The sequence below is a fragment of the Hippopotamus amphibius genome, chromosome 4 (assembly GCF_030028045.1).
Source record: "Hippopotamus amphibius kiboko isolate mHipAmp2 chromosome 4, mHipAmp2.hap2, whole genome shotgun sequence".
Classification (NCBI taxonomy): domain Eukaryota; kingdom Metazoa; phylum Chordata; class Mammalia; order Artiodactyla; family Hippopotamidae; genus Hippopotamus; species Hippopotamus amphibius.
In genome coordinates, this window is record NC_080189.1 from 162,600,853 (window position 1) to 162,622,507 (window position 21,655).

At 52.8% G+C, this 21,655-nt stretch overlaps 2 protein-coding genes across 5 annotated transcripts in view; one reads left to right on the forward strand and one right to left on the reverse strand.

Moving 5' to 3' along the window:
* The window catches only part of POMT2 (protein O-mannosyltransferase 2), a 43,520-nt gene extending 36,148 nt beyond the window's left edge, over positions 1-7,372 (reverse strand). For 2 of the 3 annotated variants that reach the window (XR_009053334.1, XR_009053333.1), the window contains exons 1-2: positions 6,963-7,289; positions 379-463 (exon numbers count right to left, since the gene is read on the reverse strand). Coding sequence is in view for 1 of the 3 variants with exons in the window: in XM_057733288.1 (XP_057589271.1) it covers positions 379-463; positions 6,963-7,210 (333 nt within the window). In the remaining 2 variants the exon portion in view is untranslated. Of the gene's footprint in view, positions 1-378; positions 464-6,962 lie in introns of all 3 variants that reach the window. The other variant, XM_057733288.1, reaches the window with a different exon arrangement.
* Positions 7,373-7,558: 186 nt separating this feature from the next.
* Positions 7,559-17,938, forward strand: GSTZ1 (glutathione S-transferase zeta 1). 2 transcript variants are annotated; one of them, XM_057733757.1, is made up of 9 exons: positions 7,559-7,696; positions 11,203-11,254; positions 13,070-13,137; positions 13,681-13,761; positions 14,102-14,227; positions 15,235-15,313; positions 15,840-15,892; positions 16,657-16,706; positions 17,508-17,938. In XM_057733757.1, exons 1-9 carry the CDS (start codon positions 7,682-7,684, stop codon positions 17,632-17,634), a joined length of 651 nt encoding a protein of 216 aa, XP_057589740.1. In that variant the 5' UTR covers positions 7,559-7,681; the 3' UTR covers positions 17,635-17,938. The 2 variants fall into 2 exon arrangements, with proteins under 2 accessions (XP_057589740.1, XP_057589739.1); XM_057733756.1 differs by lacking the exon at positions 7,559-7,696 and adding an exon at positions 10,686-10,901.
* Positions 17,939-21,655: the final 3,717 nt, after the last annotated feature.

Sequence of the window (21,655 nt, forward strand, 5' to 3'; positions counted from 1 at the left end):
TCTAAATTTCTATCTCTATGGATTTACCAAATCTGGACATTTCATACAAACGGAATCATATAATATGTGGCCTTTTATGTCTGACTTCTTCCAATCAACATGTTTATAAGGCTCATCCATGTTGCAGCTTGTGTCAATACTTCACTCCTTTTCGTGGCTCAGTAATATTCCACTGTCTAGATAATACCACAGTTTGTCTATCCATCCATCAGTTGATGGACTCTCTCTCCATTTCTGAGCCCAGAAGACTCCTAAAAACACCAAAGGTTTCCCATGAAAGCAGCTGGTCTGGAATGTCAGGGAATTCTTTCTACAAGCCCAAATCTAAGACTTGGCTCCAACCCTTAGGAAAGAGCTGTCATTCACAACACTGCTCACCTTTCCCAGAGGCGGGTGCACATCAAAGAAAAAGGTTCGGTTGATATAGTAACTTCCCATTTTTCCAAAGTGAGTCTCATCCCAACTAAAAAGGAAAACAGAAGGAGAAATGAAATTCTTAAAATTATCACACAACCCAAATAGCCTTAATAAAACATGGTTAAAATTATAGTTAAAAATCAAAGGCTATAAGTTTCAAGCAATTGATGAGAAAATCTGGATTTTAAATAAAAGCTTTTGACGCAAGTCATTTGAGGAAGCAAGACATCAAGCTGGTCCTTAACCTTTATTTAGACAGATGAGAAAGGCTAGCAAATATTTACCAACCCGTTATAAATTTAAGTTAAATCTATACTTATTCTGTATCTTGAGTTTCTATTTATTTTAAAAAAGCAAAGAGTTTCCTATATTACAGAAAGTTTTGCAATAAGAGTTTTCTTCCATGTCTGCTAACTCCTAACCCTGAGACTACTTCTGCTACTAGAAACTACATTTCTCTTGCTGTTACAAACTGCATTGGAGCTACTGATCGGTAAGAGCCTATAAAGCACGGCTGTGCCTGGAGTCTGATTTTGCTCCCGACCTTGTGAAAATTAACCAGCCAACTATGAACTCATTTATCTTATTACAATGAACTAACCAGTATATAAAAAGTGAGGGCTTTCTTACTAGGTTAACAACCAATCTAAACCTACCCTCATTATTTACTTGCAAATTATTTTAAACACAATGCAAAAATCTTGTTCTTCTATATAACCACCGTAAACCTTTCTCACCCTACATGGGGGCTTTACAGGGGCAGGCCAGTTATCCAGCAGAACCTGGCCATTTCTGTCTGTCAGTCTCTCCCTGCAGCTCAGAACAGTTGCTTTCTAGTGACGATCCATCCCTAGGTCAGCTTCTATAAGCAGTTATCACTGACCGACAACATAAGGAGCAGAACAGGCTCTTACCAAAAGTGTAGGGCTCTTTTGTTTGTTTGTTTTACTCACTGGGTCTAATAGATAAGCAGAAGGGTAAATCTGCTTCTGCATCTGCTAAGCACACTGCTTGACATGAAATGAGGACAGTGACGTGGTGATGTCAAGCGGAGAAATAACTTCCAAGCAGTGTGACAAAATAGATTTGCAGAAAAAAAGTGATACAGTCCCAGCTCCATCACCCACTGTGTGAGCAGAACCCGCCAAAATCACTCACCCTCTCCGGATCTCTTTTCTCATCTACACGATGAAGACAGTAATAGCATCTGCCAGTCCACCTCGCAGGCAGGTATCAGGTAACACATATGAAAGAACTCTGTAGACTATAAAGTCCCCCACATGCTGGGCACTATTTAAACTGTCCCAACACTTGTGGTTAGTTCTGAAGTCTGTTTGGAAACATACTGATAAAGCGGTATAAGATTTTTACTTCAAGTACAACTAGCAGTAATAGTCACACTTCCTCTTGGCTTTTATTGGGTGTTTGTGGTGAGACAGACAAGGCTCTCTGCCTCTCTCTTGCTCCTACAGACCTAGCAGGATATGCCAAGAATGCAAGGTCCTGACTGCTCTTTCCTCAGGCCGCTTCTCAGGGTTCTGCCTGTAGCAACCTTAGGGAAGACATGGCACTCCCTCTGGGACAGAAAGCAGTCTTGTTTACTGCTTATTATAAAACAGTGGATTCTCCAAGCTCGATACTCCTCAGCTGTGACGCAACCCACTGCATGTGCAGGCATTCGTCCAGACCCAGGGCATCACATGGGACACTGGGGGCAAGGGGAACTGTGCCAACATACTGACGCTCATCCTGCTTGCTGTCCTGTGAGATATAAAGTCCTCTGTCTCTGACCCAGGACTCTGTCTTCTGCCAGCGTCCATAAAACAGGCTAATGTGTTAGCTGGCAAGTAAGGTAAAAAGAAAACCCCAAACCCTGACAGTTTTTGGTGACAAGCAAAAGATGCTGAGTCAGAGCTTTCCTTAAGAGAAAGGACAAAGGCCCTCATGGACTGGGTTAGGGGATAAGAGAAGACTCCCTGGAATCTGGTAGGGAATCTTGCCCAAGGGGTGGGGAAGGGAGGTAGTAAGAATTGCCACTGTCCTACCTATTAATGAGGCTGAGTGGAGAGAGGCAGAATTGAAACAAACTGTCTGAAAGCTGCCTTGATTACTGTTCATGCTCTTCTGGGCAAAAGTAGGAAAGGGTATAGTCACAACCGTGGGACAATAAACTGAGCAGCCCCAGCCAAAAGGCAATGTGGATCCAGCTGATGAATCAAGGAGCCCCAAAAGCTTACAGAAATGGTGCCAGCAGTAAGGACCTTGTTATTCAATACAGAACTCTGGGTAAAATGAACACACTGAAAGGTCCTTGGGTGAGCTGTGTGCTCAAGCTAAACACGTGCCTTGCTAGAGGCTCAGAGCCACTCTGTCCCTCCGCATCCCAGGATCTCTCCTCTTCTGTGACAATCTCAGCTGTTCTAAACAGTAAGATGATTAAAGGTGGGGCTAAGGTCTCCCTGTCCCTGAAGGGGACTAAAGGCCATACACACCCATCCTAGCGTGGTGGGGAGCTCTGGGGAGGAGAGGGACTCAAGCTCAAGGTCCTATTGGATACAGGAGCATTCTACTCCAACTCTTGGAGTAGGAGAGGGATTTGCTAGATGCAGGGGTTACCAAAGGTGCCAAGAACTGCAGGGAGGACCACAGCAGTGTGTACAGGGACTGAAAGAAAAGGCCCCTAAGCGCAGGGGCTCACCAGACACAGGAAAGTAGACTGGGAAGAAGTGGTGCCAAGCCTATCGAGGGGCTAAAGGAGAAAAAAGACTTCCCCCCCGCCCCCTGCATCCAGCACTCCCCACACTCCCCACCTGGGAACGGCATAATCTCTGGATGGCTGTCATTATAGCTCCTGCAGGCCTGCTAGACTTGTTAGTTCAAGGGGAAAAGAGCACCCAAATTCAACTGACAGGGTCTGAGCCAAGTTTCCAGCAGGGAAGGGAAGGTACAGTGGCCTTGTGGGTAGGGCCCTTGTAACTACTGCTGTGGCTCCCACTGCTGAATGCAGAGTTGTTTTTATCCTCTATGTGTCGAAGATTATCCCATTCAGGGACTGCCACATAGTGAGAGGTGATCCTGTCCCATCCCAAGTGGTCCTAGAGAAATAATACAAATCACAAGAAGAGGAAGGGACATTATTGCTTTAAAGATGGAATTTGGGCAGGGGCGGGGGCGCGGGGGTGGGAGGGGTAGGTGTGTGGAGTTCTCCAAGATAACAGCACCATCTGCTGGACATATGCACCAAGTACATACCCTTTTAAAGGGGCAACTACCAACCTACTATCAAGCTCTTGTTGAAACTGAGGGCCTGAATCACGAAGACCTTGGCACTCTTTGGCCTGATATTGCCACTTTGGGGGTGGGGTCAACTTGAAACCTGTGGCTAACAAGGGAAGGGCTCAACAAGCCTTGAGGGTTAAATGGAAGTGGTATATGCAAGAGTATAGCCTGCCTGACCCTGGAGGCATCTTGACTTTTTAAGAAGAGGTGGCAGCTGCCCCTTTGGAAGAAACTATCCTCCACTCCACCACCTAAAATAAAGCCACTGACTTAGTGGGGTCTTGATTCCCAGAGGTTTCTCTTAATGTTTGTGCCTGGCTCACTGATGGTTAGGCTAAATTAAAAGCAGATGTTGTCCACAAGGTAGCAGCTGTCCTCCACCCCACTGACAGTTCTGGGAGGCTGGCTGCAATACGGGTTGATGGGCACAGTGCGCTGAACTGAAAGTCCTCACCCTTGCCTTAGGCGATACTCCTAAGAAACAGACAAGTTATATTTTTATTTACTCTTAAGCTTTTGCCATTGGCCTAACCATCTGGTGTGTCACCTGGAAGGGTATATACTCAGAAATTTAAAACACCCCTCTTCGGAGCCAAGAACTGTGGAAAAAAAATCATGGCTGCCTGCCAATAGGACAATCTGGGTAACTCACGCAGATGCCCCCAGGAAGGGCCAGTATTCTGATAAGACTGATTAGAATCAAGCTGCTGATGAAACCTGCACCACCCAGACTAATGACATTGCCACCTGGATACATCAATACACCAGGCATGGAAACACATCTACCACCATGGACTGGGAACAAAGTAAAGGACTATGTCTCCAAAGCAGAAGCCATTGCTACATTGGGGTAACTTGTGACTCCTGCAAAAGTTGGCCTGTTTGTCTTGCAGTAAAGGAAGCCACATTACACAGCGCATTGGCCACTCCAAGAAACTGACTGCATAAGGACTTTGTTGCCCTCTCCAGGCAAATCTGACCTGTTGCTAAGTCTGTCATCCCACTATGAAATCAGAAAAACTCATGTGGACATGCTGGTCTTGAACTATCCTCATGTACCTGATGACATCAACATAAACTCCCAAACATGGACCTTCCTTACATGCGTGCAAAAACACAGACCGGCACAACCTTCTATCAATATGACTGATGTAAATTCACATGCTTCTCCTGACAGCCTAGAGACCTTAGGTTATGCCTTGTATAGTGACTGAGGCTGCAACTACTCAGTGACACTCACTGCCCATGTGGCTTAACCAAATCACTTGTAACTGTGATCTAAATCAACTCTGATGGCGATCCAAATAAAATTTAACAAAAAGTCCTGAACTGGAGAGACCTGCACCCCTTCAGGTAATATGTTAGAATACAGGGAAGAATGGGCCATGGAATGTCTTTCCATTGGGCATGGGAGTTGCTTTTTAAATGGGGGAACTCAATGCAATTATTGGCAATGACACCCAAAATCAGAGGTCCGTCTAAACACCTGTGTACAGACTATAATGAATAATAGATTGGCCTTAGACTACATCCCAGCTATCTGAAATAAGACTTAGTGGTCCTTCCCCTTCCCCTCTCTACCCAACCCCCACCCCTATGCCCCCGCCACACACACACACAATTATTCACAGGTGGCTGAATCCAGGACCCTGAAGGTCATAGATTAACACCGCAGGTTGGCCTCACCCTGCTGCTTTGAGTCCCGGTGAGAGTAGCCTTAATTAAATGTTGTATGAGACAAATTAAACAGACTTGATCCCTGCCTCTGCCAGCCAGAGTAGCCAATGGAGTTGCACATTCGTGTGAAAATGTGCTAGAAGCTAAGACAGTGTAAAATCAAGGGGTGAGACTGTTGGGAGAGACAGTCCTCCATCCGTCTCTTGTACTTGCACACATCTTGCTGGGTATGCCAAGAATGCAAGGCCTTGACTGAACTTTATCTGGGCCATTTCCCAAAGCTGTGTTTGCACCAAGCAGCTTTGAGAGATGAGGTAATGTCTCTCTCCAGGACAAAAAGTACACTTGCTTATTGCTATAAAACAGTAAATTCCCCAAAGCTGTTTGCTCCTTAGCTGTAAGCCAACTCACTGTGTATGCAGCCATCCATCTGAGCCCATAGTGTCACCCCGTGGGACTTCAGGGCCATGAGAAACTGAATCCACTATGCCAATGTTCACCCTGCTTCCTCTGCCACGAGTAATAAGTGTTTTGACTCTGACCCAGGAGTCTTTTATCTTCTGCCAGCACTCATGAAATAATAACACACTAATTCATTAACTTTCAAGTAAGTAACCCTGATAGTCTGCTAGCTTGCTTGCTTTTTAGTCAAGGAGTTCCATTTCTAACAATTCCTACACTTTCCCCTCAGTAATACTGAGAAAACATGCTATCACTTCTTGGCCAAATTAACCATTTTCAGATTGTATAAAACTTTTCCTCCTTCGAGCTGGAGACTTTTTAAGCTTTTTTTAAACGAAATTTGACTCCTGCAACTTAGTCCTACAAAATAAAACCTTTAAGAAAATACATCTCTCCTCACAGGAAGACCCCAGACCTGCTTTCTGGGACCCTTGTTATCATCCGTGGACACATAAGTTGTTCCGGCTCCAGAGAATGAGGTACCAAGTCAGGAACGTTCCCCTTCACTGAGCCCCGGAAATCCTGCAGATTAGGAACTCAGCTTAGGAAATTCTGTACTAAGAACTTCCAATTCTAGGGACTTCCCTGGCAGTCCAGTGGTTAAGACTTCGCCTTCCAACGCAAGAGGTGTGGGTTTGATCCCCAGTCAGGGAGCTAAGATCCCACATGCCTTGGGGTCAAAAAACCAAAACATAAAACAGAGCAATACTGTAACAAATTCAACAAAGACTTTAAAAAAAAAAAAATGGTCCACATCAAAAAAAAAATCTTAAAAAAAAACAGAATAAAATAAGAATTTCCAATTCTCCTGGGAAAGTTCAGAGTTACCTTTTAAGGTAAAAGCCACAATTTGAGAGCCCGGTAAGACACCGCAGCACAACCTGCAAGATATGAAGGCTGCCTCCTCAGATCCTAAGGAATCCCACCGCCCCCCACCACAGAAAAACGATTCCTCTCCTGTAGACTGCACCTGGCCAGAGGCAACCACCGCAAACCTCTTTCCTCTCCAGCGCGGCCCCGCCCCTCCACCTTTGAATCCCGCCCTCTCCGTGCCCTCGGACCAGTGAGAAGGCGCGCTCCTCCCCCCCAGTTGCCATGGTGCCTGCCCAGTCCCTCCCATCACGCACCAGATGTGCGGCGGCTGGTCCAGACGGTGGAAGCGGGTGGCGAAGGATATTAGCGTCACGACGGCCAGCAGAGCCCACCGGCCGGCCGCCTCGAAGCGCCGCGAGCTCGGAACAGGCCGTTTGGGGCTCCGCGTTGTAGCCTCGGCAGCCACGTCCGGGCTCACGGCCCTAGTAGCCTGGGACCCACAGCGGCCCCTCCGGGGACGCAGTTCGGACCCTGCCAGGCCTCCACCCACCGCCGGCGGCATCCTTCCCCTCCTCAGGACGGCCCTCCGGCCCGCAGGCACGCTGGGTCTTGCGAGCCGCCCGGCCAAGAAGTCAGCCAGGGGCAGCTCGGGGTGCCCTGGGAAATGTAGTTCCCTGCGCCGGCAACGGGGCGCTGGGCCCCGGCCTCTGGGCTGGGCAGGGAGCGCGGTGGCCGCCCGGGCCGCTAGGAGGCGGCTAGTGGAGCAAAGCATGACGTCCCGGCGGGCGGGGCCCAGAGAAAACGGGCTTAGGGAACTGCAATTCCCAGCAGCCCCCGGAGTGGGGGCGTGGCGGCGGGGCGGGGCAAGCTAGAAGAGCCCTTAAAGCGCATTCTAGCCCCACCCCTCGCTTCACCGAGACGAGAATTTAAGTTCTGACGTGTGGAGGCCTCACTGGGCCTGAGTCGTCGACAAGTCGGAGAGTCGCAGGCGCGAAGTGTTCTGGCTTGGAAGAGGGGTCGCCCAAAGTGCGAGATGCAAGCGGGGAAGGTCTGTGCCACGCATCCAGGGAGAGGGGCGCTACTTAGAAACGCGGAGAAACCCTGGGGGGCGGGGTCAAAGGGGAGCCACTAGGCCCCGCCCACAGCTCCGACAACGACTCCCAGCGTGCAGTGCGCCTCGCTGGCTCAGCTCCGTACCTGCGCGCTACCAGCTGGGGCGTGTGGTCCGCGCAGGACTGGGCCCGAGGCGCCGGTTCTTCCGGGAACGTGCAGGGCTTGAATGTGTCGCGGTACCATCGCCCTTCACCTGTCTCCCCCACCACCACCACTCGATCTGCTAGGGCTTCCAAGCGTCGTCCCTCGTACCCCGGTTCCGCTCAGCCCTCCGTACCCCTTTCCCGGCCGCCAGCCCAACAGGTTTTAACAGTTAAAACAAATGGCCTTCCATGGTGGTTTGCATTTTGAGAGCGCCAGTGGCGAGGGGAGGCTGTGGCACTTTTAGTCCTCACAGTCACTTGGGGACCTTACCAGTTTTAATTTGCATTTCCCAGACCCGCCCCAGAACCACGGTATCAGTCTGTAGAGGAAGGGGCCCGAGAATCTGCATGTGTAGTAAACGTCCCAGTGGAACCTTATTAAAGATGGAGAACACCTATTGTAGCTCAGAGGAAGATGGCAGGCACATCAGGTGGGGTCTAGCATCACTTTAGTAATGTGTGGCCCTCCTACTCCCAAATGGGAGTTTAGGAGTCTTTCTCGAAAGTCGTGTAAAAGATGGTTTAAAAATAAAATCTGCCAGAGTGGTCAGAATCCATGTTTGAATTGGAAACAGTTCCTCTGGGAGTGATGATAAAATGGATATTTTACTTGGGCTTAAAATTTAGCTCTACATGGGATGGTTTATGCAGTTATCATTGGTAAGAAAAGATCAGAAACCGCCCTCCGTTACATCTCCTGATGGCCCATAAGTAGGAAACCTGAGAGCAGTGACATTGACAGTGATTCTGTGGTTGCCCTTAGTCAAAGGTCAAAGGTGGAACATTTAGTAATTAGGTAAGGCATTTCTTCAAGGATTCTAAGCTAATGTCTGCAGCTGTCTAGTGGTCCCATCCAGTATTAGCAGTTGCTGCCTCTTGGTCCCAGGGGCCCCTCCAGCCTAACCAGGTAAGGAAAGGGATGCACCCTAGAACAGGGTACATCCAGTTGTGGCCAACGAACTCTCCTCCTTCCAAGGACGCCTGCTGCCTGTCACTTGCCCTTTGTGCCGGAACTGTCTTCGCTTTCCCCACGCAAGTTGCCTTCAGAATAGATTGGAACTCACAGGCTCAGGAACTAACTTGGGCGGGACTAGATTCCCACTTGTGCCCTTGACTACGGAGAAGATGGAGTTGGTAGTTCAATGATGATGAAAGCAGGGTCAGGTAGCAGCTTGGTGATCTGGGGCATGCAGAAGGGAAAGCGAACTGGGGTGAAATGTCCGTAGTCAGAGGGATGGTAGGCAGGGGTGATCTAAGAAATTCTGCTTAGTTCGTCCTCATCCATAAGGCTACATGTGTGTCTGCCAGAAGATTCATGAGTATTAACTACTGAGTTCTGCTTTGAAATGTTGGTTACCAAGAAGCACCAGAGAAATTAACTTTGAGTCCCCTAAACTTTAGAGAAGAGGTCACACACCCTCCTGTCTTCAGGGGCTTCAGAGTAACAAAAATGAGAGAAGTTGGCCAGGTGGGGGTCATGGCAGATCTAAGAGGGCATGCCCTCTCTAAAGGGGGCCATTAATTGGCTCTGGTCAATTTTGCTACTCATGAAACTGAGTCCACTATCTCCAGATTTTTTTTTTTAATTACTTTTTTTTTTCCATTTTATTTTTGGCTACGTTGGGTCTTTGTTGCTGTGTGCAGGCTTTCTCTAGCTGTGATGAGCAGGGGCTACTCTTTGTTGCAGTGTGCGGGTTTCTCATTGCAGTGACTTCTCTTGTTGCGGAGCTTGGGCCCTAGGCACAAGGGCTTCAGTAGTTGTGGCTCACAGGCTCTAGAGCGCAGGCTCAGTGGTTGTGGCGCACAGGCTTAGTTGCTCCGAGGCATATGGTATCTTCCCAACCAGGGATAGAATGTGTGTCCCCTGCATTGGTAGGCAGATTCCTAACCACTGCGCCACCAGGGAAGTCCTAGTTTTTTTTTTTTTTTTTTTTTAAGAAAAGACAGGATTTGTATGTGAAACAATGTGATTTTTAATGCTAGCAACTAGACACATTAGCCATTAAAAATGTTAACCATTAGAAACATTTATTTTTTATTTTATTATTTATATATTTATTGGCTGTGTTGGGTCTTCATTGCTGCAGGAGGGCTTTCTCTAGTTTTGGAGAGCGGGGGCTACTCTTCATTGCAGTGTGCAGGCTTCTCATTGCGGTGGCTTCTCTTGTTGTGGAGTATGGGCTCTAGGCGTGTGGGCTTTAGTAGTTGCGGCACACAGGCTCAATAGTTGTGGCTCGTGGGCTCTAGAGTACAGGCTCAGTAGTTGTGGTGCACGGGCTTAGTTGCTCCACGGCATGTGGGATCTTCCCAGCCCAGGGACTGAACCCGTGTTCCCTGCGTCGGCAGGCAGATTCTTAACCACTGCGCCACCAGGGAAGCCCTAGAAACATTTTTAAATACAGTATAGGCCAAACAGAACACTGTGGGCTGCCAGCTTGTGACCTCAGTTTGGAGTCAAAGGGCATGTTCCCCAGCTGTTTTTATGGGATCAGCTGAGAGCCTGGAGAACTGGTGAGTGGAATTTGAAAGAGACAGGCACCAAAGCTCAGAAAATTAGATTTCCTGGTCTTTCTGCCACTGTTGGAAGAAATTAAGCTATGATTTTAGGGCAACCCTTCAGAGGGAGCTGAAGACTAGAGAAGGCAGGGATTTGTCCCCAGCCATGCGGAGCTATTTGCTGCACTGGGACCAGACCCCGGGTATGCCAGTTCCCAGCCCACTGCACCACATGAACTACTGCTTCAAAACCAGGCCTCCCTGTCTGTCCAGGACACCAGACCTGGCTCCACCAGGAGCCTAAAAAGCTTCCCACAAATTAGAAAGAGATGTCCTTTCTGACCAGAGTCAAAGTTCCACTCGTGCCTGTTTAGCCCAGCTTCCCCATTCGCTCAGGGGAATCCACCCCTTTAGGGTTCCTCCCCTTGCCCTGCAGTTCTGGGAGGGGACATCCCCTGCGAGGCCAAGGGTCACCACGGCATCATGGCTGAGTCTAGCAAGGTAAGGAGAGAACTTGTAGTCTGGCTGCCCCTTTGGGGACCCCCCGGACCTCAGAAATGCATGACAACACAGTTTGGAGCTGAGAGACCCCACATGACACCCAAGGCCTCTAACCCAGGGAGCTCTGAGTCCGGCCTGAGTTTTGCAGATGCAGGCCTGAGGAAGGAGGCCTAGCAGGCTGGGAAGAAACAGTGCTTGCTTGGAGCCCCTGGCTGGGGGCTGTTGCCTCCCCTCCGGCGGGCTCTTGGGGCAAGAACCCACCAAGCATGGGTTAACATGCATCCTCGTCCTCTCTCCTCAGCCCATCCTCTATTCCTATTTCCGAAGCTCCTGCTCGTGGAGAGTGCGAATTGGTAAGAGCTGTGCCTCCACCGAGAACCAGGGCGGGGTGGGATGGGGTGGAGCGAGGCCTGGGTGAAAAGCTGGCCTCTGTCAGGCAGGGCACCGCCCCCAGCATGCAGCACCCCCAGCCTCCTGGAACCCCCAGCCTTGAATGGCACCTCCGCCTCAGAAGTCCAACAAGAGGAAGGAAAGGAGGGGTGTTTTTCTCTTGGGCCCACCACCTCTCCCACACTGCTCTCCAGAGCCCCTTAGCAACCATGCTTCAGGCAGGCTCACAGAATCCAGAGGTCCTTGGTAACTGGCGGGGAACAGCTGGCCTTCCTCAGTTCTTATCTTATTTGATTGGGCACATTAAACAGAACTGGCCAGTGTCAACCGCAGAAGCTTCGGGGAAGGAGAAGCTGGAGCCCAGTCCTAGTCTGACCCTTCTCTCCCTCAGCGTAACTCAGCCCTTGGCCAAGGTCGTAGTCGTAGCAGCTCACACAGAGGGAGAACGGAGCTGAGTGCTTCTGTGTACACGATTCCATTTAAACCTCAACAACCCTAGGAGGGAGGTGTTGTTATTGTCACCATTGTACAGGTAGGGAAACATGCACAGGGAGGTTAAGTAACTTAAGCAAGCTCATGTAGCTAGTAAGGGGCAGAGCTGGAATTTGAACCAGCTAGTCTGGCTCCAGAGTCCATGCTCTTCACTATGCTGTGCTGCCTGTCAGATGGGAAAGGCAGGCACAGAGGCTGAAGTTACTTGCCCGAGGCCACACAGCTAGCAAGTGAATGTGATGACATTTGAATGCAGGCAGGCTGCTTCCAGGAGCCTGGTCCTGACTGGGAAGCCACCCTCCACGACTCTCCCCCTCCCACAGTCACTTGGTATTTGCTAGAATCAGTGGGTGAGGGCACTGGGGTGCCCAAGGACACTTTCCTCCAAGAAGACGCCCTGCCTGGGCCCAGGGCCTACGCCCCGGCTGGGCCAGACCAGCAGCATGGGCGCTGTCTCTACAGGGCTGCTGTGCACTGGCCTCCCGCCTGGCCTGGGCCACTTTCACTCTCCAGGGTGGAGCTCACCAGCGCTGCGGAGGGGCCCGGCGTCCCCCAGGCTGTCCGCGGACTGCGGCACATCTCACCCTCCTCCCCTCGCTCCTTCACTTGACACCGGCCATCGCCATGTTTTAATGCACACGTGTGCACACTTGCACACACACAGTCTCCTCCACTAGGGTTGACCGAGTGTTTTACGCTCACCTTGCTGGGGGAAAACATCAAAGGAGATGGAGAGGAAATCTGGCCACTGGGAATCACAGCAGATGTGCTGAGGTCACCAGAGAGCCCCAATGCCCTGCTTGGAGTCTGTAATAAACAGCCCTGAGGACAGAGAGAATGGATTAGAAAGGAGTTCTTCTCTAAACAGAACAAGAGTGTCATCTGCCTGTGTGGGCCCTGCATGGTCACTGAGCACCTTCCCTTGGCCCTCAGGTGGCCTTCATGAGGGAATGATCGCATGTCTGCAACAAATAAGGCCTGCTTGCCACTGGGTAAGGCCCTGCAGGAGGCACAGATGGAGACATTTCCCTGCTGTCCTCCAGGAGCCCTCCGCGTGCCAGGGTGCACACCCTCAGAGCACCACCCAGGGGCAGGAGGGCTCCACTGGAGATACAGAGTCCAGGGGCAAGAGAGACAGGATCATGGCCATGGGGTAGGGGAGCAGGCATCCAGGAAGAAGGGGACAGGGCTACCCAGCAGTGCGAAGAAAGAAGCGTCCTGCCCTCCTGTCACCTGGGAAGTGTGGTCAGAGGCTGTCACCTGACTGTTGTCTGCCTCTCTCCCAGCTCTGGCCTTGAAGAACATTGACCATGAGACAGTAACCATCAACCTCACCAAGGATGGGGGGCAGCAGGTAAGGGGGCTGCCCCCAGGCCACAATGCAGGAGTCAGAGGCCTTGGAGAGGGACGCGGCGGGGGGTGCAGACGTCTGCAGAGAAGAGAGGAACGTGCGCCCTGTGGTCCCCGCGGCCAGAGGAGGCTGCTGGCTGTCCCTTGTGGGACAGGGCAGCAAGTTGTGTGCGCAGCAAGAGTTGCCATGGGAAGGGCCCAGGTTCCAGGCTCCGTACCACAGCCTGGCCTCTTAATGACTCCAGGAGGGTGGGCGGTGAGTGGGTCTTGCCCCATGCCAGGCCCTCTGCGTGTGCCTTGGCAGCCACTTACAAGATGCAGGGACAAGCACATAGCCAGGCCATTGGGATGAAGGCTATGTCTCAGCAGCCACTGGGGTTCAGGATACTGCACAGATCCCCCAGGCATCACGCTGGGCCTGGGAGCCAGGCCTTCCCAGAGGAGGGACGTGCAGGTGGTCAGTAGGCTGGGGGCTTCCTGCTTGCCAGACTCCGCTTCAGCCGGCTTAGGCCAGTCTGCCCAGTCCACCGGGGCCTTGTCTCCACAGTTCTCCGAAGAATTTCAGGCCGTGAATCCCATGAAGCAGGTGCCAGTCCTGAAGATCGATGGAATCACCATTGGCCAGTCAGTGAGTGGAGGCTTTGGGAGGCCCCTCCTGAGCGCGGTGCCCTGAGCAAGGGGACCTCACAGGTCTCCCTTGCCTGTGTCTGCCCAAGGTGCCCAGCTCTTAGTAGGGACGAGGGAGGGAGGGAGGAAGGTTGCTTCCTTGCTGTGGGAAGTGAAGGGAGACTCAAGGATATGGGAGACTGAGTTCTGTAGGACAAAGGTCCAAAATGAGCCCATTGGCTTCACGGGGCTGGAGGGGCGGACGGTAGAAGGGTGAGAAGTGGTGGGGGTGGTGCAAGTAGGGGACGGGGAGGCGTCTGCAGTGCCCTCTGGTCCCTGCCTCACTGCTCCCCTCCGGACAGCTGGCCATCATTGAGTACCTGGAGGAGACCCGGCCCACGCCACGACTCCTGCCTCAGGACCCAAAGAAGAGGGCCCACGTGCGCATGATTTCCGACCTCCTGGCCAGCGGCATCCAGCCCCTGCAGGCGCGGCTCCTGTGTGCTAGCTCCCTCACGTGCCTCTCATCCTCGTGTCCCCTCACGCTCTCACCTCCACACGCTCGCACCTCGACTGACCAGCCCAGCTTGCGGGTGGGGGCGGCAGGAGGACAGAGGGGCTTCTCAGGGGCTTGGCCCTGGACCATGTGGCAGAGGGAAGAGGGAGGCCAGAAAGCATCCACTCCCGGGGCCCCCAGCCGCGTTCCAGGAAGCCGCAGGTTTCCAAGGACGCATCCAGAGGCGTTGGAGGTGGGGAAAGGGCCAGGGGGCAGGGAGAGGCTGAGCAGCCCAGGTCCAGCCTCGGCGCCTTTAACCGGAGCAGCTTCCCTTTCATCTGCTCTGTATCATACATTAGGATTCTCCTAAGATTTTTTTTTTGTAAGTTTTCACTTGTAAACAAAAAGGTAAGTATTAAAACAACTCATCTGTTAAAAAAAAAATTCATCTGTGCTAACCCTTGACTTTGCAAATAAGAAAATCGCCCCAGAAAGGTGGAGTGACTTCGCAGAGTCACTCTGTGACAGATGCCCTGACTGTGCACCTGTGCCTCCCCTTGCCCCCATGTCACTTTTTTTTTTTAAACAAAGGAGGTTGGAGCAGACAGACATCCAGATCTCCTGAAAGCCAGTCCTATGTGCCTCCCCCATCCTGCCCCCCCAACCCTGTGTCACACTCCCTCTCTTCACAAGGGACCACGTCAGGGAGAAGCATTGGATGCAAGGGAGAAAGGCTTGGGTTTTCCCCCCTCTCCCCTCTTACACATCCCTGTCAGAGTCTCAGGGGGCACGAGGGCAGCCTGAGAAGGTGGCCTCTGGGATTGTCACCTCCCTTCCACCTCAGGGCCCAGATGGGAGGGAGGAGCTCACAGGGTCCAGGGTGGGACGGTGTACAGTCAAGGCCACGTGGGAACCATGCTTGCCTGAGGGGACTCGGCTGAGTGGGCAGGTTCAGCCTGGCTCCCAAAGCTCATCCCAGATTTTTCTTGGGCTACACAGAACCTGTCTATGCTAAAGCAAGTGGGACAGGAGAAACAGCTGACCTGGGCCCAGCAGGTCATCGGTTCTGGCTTTCAAGGTGAGTCCTTGCTCCTGTGAGCTGCCCTCTGGTGACCTCTCAGAAAAACAGCCCTCACACCCTGGGCATCTGCAGCAGCCTCCCAGGCTCTTTGGCCTCGACAGTGGCATGAATGAGGGTAGGGGGACAGGGCTGAGGGTGCATTTGGCTGGGCGGAGTCCAACCTGGCCTCAACCCCTGGCACTGCTGGGAGCCTCATGCCTGAGGCCTTTGGGGGATGGACAGTCCAACCTCTGCTCCACTGCCCACTCCGGGCAGGAAGCCAAGGCCAGCAAAGCACCAAACCATCAGTGTCAGGACTGCTGCCTTGGCCAGGGGCAAGCCTTGTCCCCTTGGGGGAGGCATCATCTCATCCCAGTGTGACCTTCAACTGTCTCCAGATCTGACTGCCACGTTCCCTCCAGCACACAGTCCAGCCTGCCACTCAGGTGGCTGCCCATGTCTTAGCTATGGACGCCCAGGCCCAGATAGGCTGCTCTGCCCTTTCTGTGCCCAGGGTAAGAGCGGTCATGTTGCTTCCCTGCAGCCCTGGAGCAGATCCTGCAGCACACAGCGGGGAAGTACTGTGTGGGAGATGAGGTAAGCCCTCCCCAGGCCTGTGGGGGCGGCCTCCTCCGTCAGGCCCACCTCGGGTTGCCTCTGCCTTCCGCTTAGACTCAGCCTCCTCCCTCCAGCCCGGGGCAGGCACCCCTCAGGGACCCCCCTGAGGAGGCGTCTGCAGTGGGGGTGGGGGAGCCAGGGTCACCCTCTCTGTGTTAAGTAGAAGTTAGCTCATGGGGCGCTCCCTAGCTCCTTCCTGGTCAACTGCCTCAAGAGCAAGTGAGGCTCTCATTCCTAGAGGTATTCAACTTGAAGACCTCATCTCTGAAATGAAGAGGTGGTCCAGCCATCAGATGAAGGATTGACTAGATGATGTCTCCATTCCCTTCCAGTACTAAGATTCTAGGATTCAGATGCCCTTGACTCGTACAGGCGAAGGCCCTGCCCTGTGCTTACTCTGGTTCCATTGCCCCCTACCGGCACCCAGAGGCATCCTCTCCCTGCTGGGGCCCCTCACGAAGTGCCTATGGTGGCAGTTCTTAATAAGCACGGTAACATCCCCTAAGGCAGTCAGGCATCCTCTGGCTACCCACAGAGTCGGTCGTCAGGGCGACTGGAGCATCGCCTGGGAGAAGTGCTTCAGCTCAGGGGACAGACACAGCTGGGCCCAGGGGAGATGAGGAGGGGGTAGGGTGGGCAGTGGGGGGGTGGGGTAGAAGAGCCAGAAGCAGGTGGGAACGTCAGGGGCCAGCACCCCAGTACTGTCACCCGTGTGACGCAGGCCCACCTGATCCTCTTTGCAGGTGACCATGGCTGACCTGTGCTTAGCGCCTCAGGTGGCAAATGCTGAGAGGTAAGAGAGAGCCCCGCCACCCTCCCTCTTCCTCCCGGCTCCTCCCCTCACAACGCCCAGCCTCCTCCTGCAGTCAGGCCCTGACGTCATCTACTGAGGTGACATCTCATGCAGACGCTCCCCAACCGACCAAGGGGTCCCCTGCACAAGGCCACAGCAGCCACTATGGCCTGTAAGAGACAGGCAGAAGAAGCCAGTGTAACGCGCTTACCACGCGCGCCGCAGCCCAGGTGATACCGCATAGCTCCCGCTGCCCAGAGGAGGCGTCTCACCTGGTGGACAGCCCTGAGAGAGACTGCCCCGAGAGCCTGCTCTCCCCAGACGTGGGGTGTCTGTGCCCGGCAGTGGGCTCTGCCTCTGCTTTTCACCATCAGCCCTTCGGGAAGGCACGGGTGAGAACCTCTCTGTGGAAGGCCTTGTGCTAGGCACTGTTAGGGGTATGGAAATGCGTGACACGTTCCCTGCCCCCCGAGAAGCTTATGACATGGGTGGGGACATAATCTGTTTATAAATGCCCAGCGCTGGCCTTATGGATAGTAGGTTGTGTAGACAGCCATGGCCTGGAGTTGGAACAGTAGGAAACAGAGATGCCAGACGATATTGCACGAGACCTGTCCCTCGCCAGACAGCTACCTGTGAACAAGCTCCACCCCCAAGCTGGCAGGGCTGCCTTCCTAAACCTTCCCTGGCCAGCCCCAGGGACCTTATCTAGCCCTGCCTGTGTGCTTTCCCCGCCGCCCACAGGGCCGTCTCCATGTGCCCCTGCAGACCTTGGCTTAGATGCATGTTTCTCTGCCACAGGTACAAGGTGGATCTTAGTCCTTACTCTACCATCAGCCGCATCAACAAGTCACTGCTGGCCTTGGAGGCCTTCCAAGTGTCTCACCCCTGCCGGCAGCCAGATACACCCCCTGAGCTGAGGGCCTAGGTCTCAAACTATGCCCGACTGGTGCAGGGGCAGGAAGGGGGTGCAGGAACAGAAGCTGCGAGGGCTGAACAGGCGTGGAAGCGAGCGAGCCCTAACTGGAGAGATGGAAGACGTGAACTCCTAGCCTTTGAACTTGAACTCTAGCCCTGGATCTGCACCCCCACTGAACCTCTTTCTGCCTCAGCCCCTTCATCTGTCACAGGCAGGCAGGGTGGGGTGGGAGGATGCTGGGAGGGGCTAGGCAGGAACCTGCTGTCTGTGTCACGGGCAGTCATGAAAATAAAGTGAAAGTAGACTAAAATGTCTGGCAAGTTTACCAGAGAGCCATGAGGAAGTCTGAGCGCCTCTTCCCATCCCCTCGACTTTACCTGACTCCACAGAATGCCCACACTGAAGTCTGGTGATTAAACTAAAGCCCAGGCCTCCAGGTTGTTCACTTAAAGCTGAGCTGGGTTCCAGAAGGTGAACACTCTTCCTAGCTGGAATCCCTCTGTGTCCGGACCAGGTGAGAAAGTCAGGCAGCCACTTGCCCACCCTGTGGTTGACCTGGCCCCAAGGAAGAGAAATAAGCCCAAAAGCCTGCCTGAGAGAATCAGACAAGATCCAGAAGAGAACAGGTATGAGAAGCAGGAAGGATAGCCTCCTGTGACCAGCTGAGTGCCCAAGGCCAGGCGTGCCCATCGCTCACTTCCACGGCAGCACTGAGGGGACGCTGGCCCTCCTCAACCCAGTCGCCATGTTCAGGGGCAGCATTCTCTGACCTGTCTTAGGATTAGGTACTTAGGATACATCCAGTCGTGAATGGTCCTGGGAGCTGGAGGCAGGCTCCTCCTTGGGCAGTGTGAACAGCTACTAACTAGGCTAGCTCAGGAGGCCAACCAGGTAACAGCTTACCTTGGGCTGTCCTGGAGGGAGCAGGTTCCCATGCCTGGCAGTGCTCAGCCAGGCCTACGATCACCTCTAGGCGGAGATACTGTAGGGAGATTGGGGTCGCTTCTGGGAGTAAAACAAAATGACTTTTATGTCCCATCCCTGAGATTTCATTTCCCCGGTGTGGCTGAGGTTTAAACAGGGAATTAAGATATATGTGTCTGGGCCAAATGGAAGTCACCTTTCTCGGCCATGAGTCCCTTTTCTTTAGCCCCAATCCCAGGGCACCTAGTTCTCCCCTCTCATCCTGGGCTCCTTAGTGGCCTCTCCTTCTCTCTTAGATGGCCTGGGTTCCAGGCTCTAGAATGACCAAGGTGGGCCACTCTTGTCCCCAAAGCGAGTTTGTCCTGGCAGAGCCAAGGGAGAAGCACAGGAACGTCGGTGAGATGCAGCCGTGGTGAGGGAGGCTGTGCCTGTCCTGCCCTGCTGCCGGCTGGACCCTTGCCCTCAGATTGTTCCACACCTGCCTGGCTGCATAAGGTTCCCCTGGGCTCTCGCCAAGAAACCTTGACTTGAGATAAGAGGCTAATCTCCTCAGCTCAGGGATCAGTAATGGTCACCTGACTTGGACTTTTGAAACTGAAGGTGATTCAAGCTCCTGTGGATTTTGAAGGGAAAATGAACTCAGGGGAAAGGAGGATGGCCGCATACTTCAGGCTGTGCTCCTACCACTCCAACGGCAGTGAGCTCCCTGGCCCTGGCGAGACAACGGGGAGCAACGGGCGCGCTGCAAGGGCTAGGCTTGGCCAAATGGGGTGCCGCTGCCGCTCTCCCGGATTAAGGAGGCAGCTGGCCCTGCCTCTCACCAGCAGGTGCCTTTGGGGCCCAACTAATCCAAAACGATTCCCAGCACTGCCGAGGTTAGCAGGCTCCCCGCCGCTCCCCACTCCCAGTCTTGTCTCCAGGCAACAGAGAAGTCCCAGGGACGTCTAGGAAATATGGGCAGTGGGTAGAATCCACATCTGGGACAAGGTACAGGCGCAGAGACAACCTGAGACCACTCCCCAGCCCCGAATGATTCTACGGGGAGCTGGGTATAATGAGGGGGTGGCCTGGAGTTCTTCCTAGAAGGAAGCTGTCTGGTGGCTGTCCTGCTCCAGCTAGTAACACTTCCATCCACTCAACATGCAGGGAGCCCTCCCAGGGGCCTGCCTGGGCTGGGAGCTGGGGTGTGTGGCTGTGTGACTGGGGCTGTGGCAGACATGGCCTCTGCTCTTACTGAGCTTATGTCCCTCCACTTACTCCCGGAAATTTAGCCGTCGCTAACTCCGCCGCCCAACACTGTGGGCCCATTGCCTATCTGCTTGTCTGTCTGATCCTAGATAGCGTCCAAGAGTTGACATATTTCAACTCAAGTCTCCTCCTGGACAGTCTCAAAATATTAATTTGTTTAACCTGAGGTTCCATCAGCCATCCTAAAACTGATGGCCAAAGCTGAGTGGATTTTAAGGAAATTTAAATCAGGTAAAGAGGCAATACAGCCTCCATTATCACGCATTTATAGAAACCATCCTCATCTAATGCGGAAAACTCATTTAATATCTTTCTCATAGTTCTGGTCCTCTAGTTCAACAGGAGTTTTGTGATACGTGCCCCGAGTGCGAGGGGAAAACCAGCTGTGGGTGGGGGAGGGTAGAGATCAAATGCTGTGGCTTTTCCTCTGGGCTCGGCCAGATCCTTGGAGTCCGTGACATTTCTGAGGCCCGCCTTTGTCATCTGGTTTCCTCAAACCCAGACAAACCTGTCCTTCCTCACAAAAACAGATGTACCTAAGCCAAAGAAATTCACTCCTGGCTCCTCTGAGCTGCCTCACCTGGGAAGTGCTGGGTTCTTCAAGTGTCCCCACATCCATGACCTGAGCCACCCAGAGACGTGGCTGACTAGCCTCTGTGGTTCTCAGCTATAGGAGAACCAGAGTCCATCTCTTTGTTTCCTTATGCTTTTGTGAAGGAGGTTTTTGTATTTTAAAGCTAGAACCATGGGAATTCCCTGGCAGTCCAGTGGTTAGGACTCCGTGCTTCCATTGCACGGGCACAGGTTTGATCCCTGGTTGGGGAACTAAGATCCCACAAGCTGTGCATTGCGGCTGGGAAAAAAAAAGAAAAAAAGAAAGAAAAAAGCTAGATTCTAAGCCATAGAGCTCTCCACACAGTCTGTAGCAGCACAAGCTGGTCTCCAGGCCAGGGCTGGGAACCATCCTTGCTGCCTTCTTCACCTGGAGCCAAGGTGAAGATTAATGCAGAACCAACTCAGCTCCCAAGGGCCTGCCACAGCTTTTCTGGAGTCTCCTGTGGGCTTCGGGGGCTGGGGCTGTGGAGGTGAGGGGACCTGGGGGGATGGATTTGGGAGGGCTGTGGAGAAAACGCAGGCCTGGGGGGCCACCAGCTCAGAACCAACTGAGGGATGGAAAAGGAATATAGGAACAGAGGGAGCCGTGGAATGAGTAGCGTTGTGGCCTCACTGAATAACCACAGCTCATGAGAAGGAGAGCATCTGTGGATTTCTGGGCCTGTAGTTTTGTGTCAGAGAGGCGGTCATGTGTTCCAGCCCTGGGGCCTCCACGGGGTCCAGGTCATTAACGTGGGTAGCTGCCCTGCTGCTCAGGAACACGGAGACCTGAGATTTGGCCGACTGCAGCCCCTCCTCTTAGGGAACCATCCTCCCGGGACCTGGGGCTGATATATGGGAGAGAAGAGAAGCCTCTTCTCTGTTCCTGGAGGAACTTAGCTGTACTGTAGAGAGTAAGAGAATGTAGTGTTTCCACGCCTTTCCTGTGTGAGAGCAGAGCTCCCTCCAGCTCCTCTAGGGCTGCATCCTGACCTGTCTCTCTTACCCCAGTACCAAGCAAGGTAAGCACTAGCCCTGCTCCACAAATGCATGTGAAATTGAGAGATATCCTTCCTGTACAACCGTGACTGGCTACCCCCTCCCTCCCTGAATGTCTCTCTCTTCTTTCAGGGACCTGGAAGATCATGAAAGAGCAAATATTTCCCCAAGTGCATAGACTTTTCTCTAGAGGTCAGACAATGGCTCCAAGGCATACCAATAAGTAAGCTAAGCAAATAAATTCTTATTTCGGGGGGTCAGATAT

What these genes read in the sequence shown, in the direction of transcription:
- GSTZ1 (XM_057733756.1), top strand. An exon ending in CTCGTGGAGAGTGCGAATTG is followed by an intron (nt 11,255 to 13,069) that starts GTAAGAGCTGTG and finishes CCTCTCTCCCAG; the next exon opens with CTCTGGCCTTGAAGAACATT. An exon ending in CCAAGGATGGGGGGCAGCAG is followed by an intron (nt 13,138 to 13,680) that starts GTAAGGGGGCTG and finishes TTGTCTCCACAG; the next exon opens with TTCTCCGAAGAATTTCAGGC.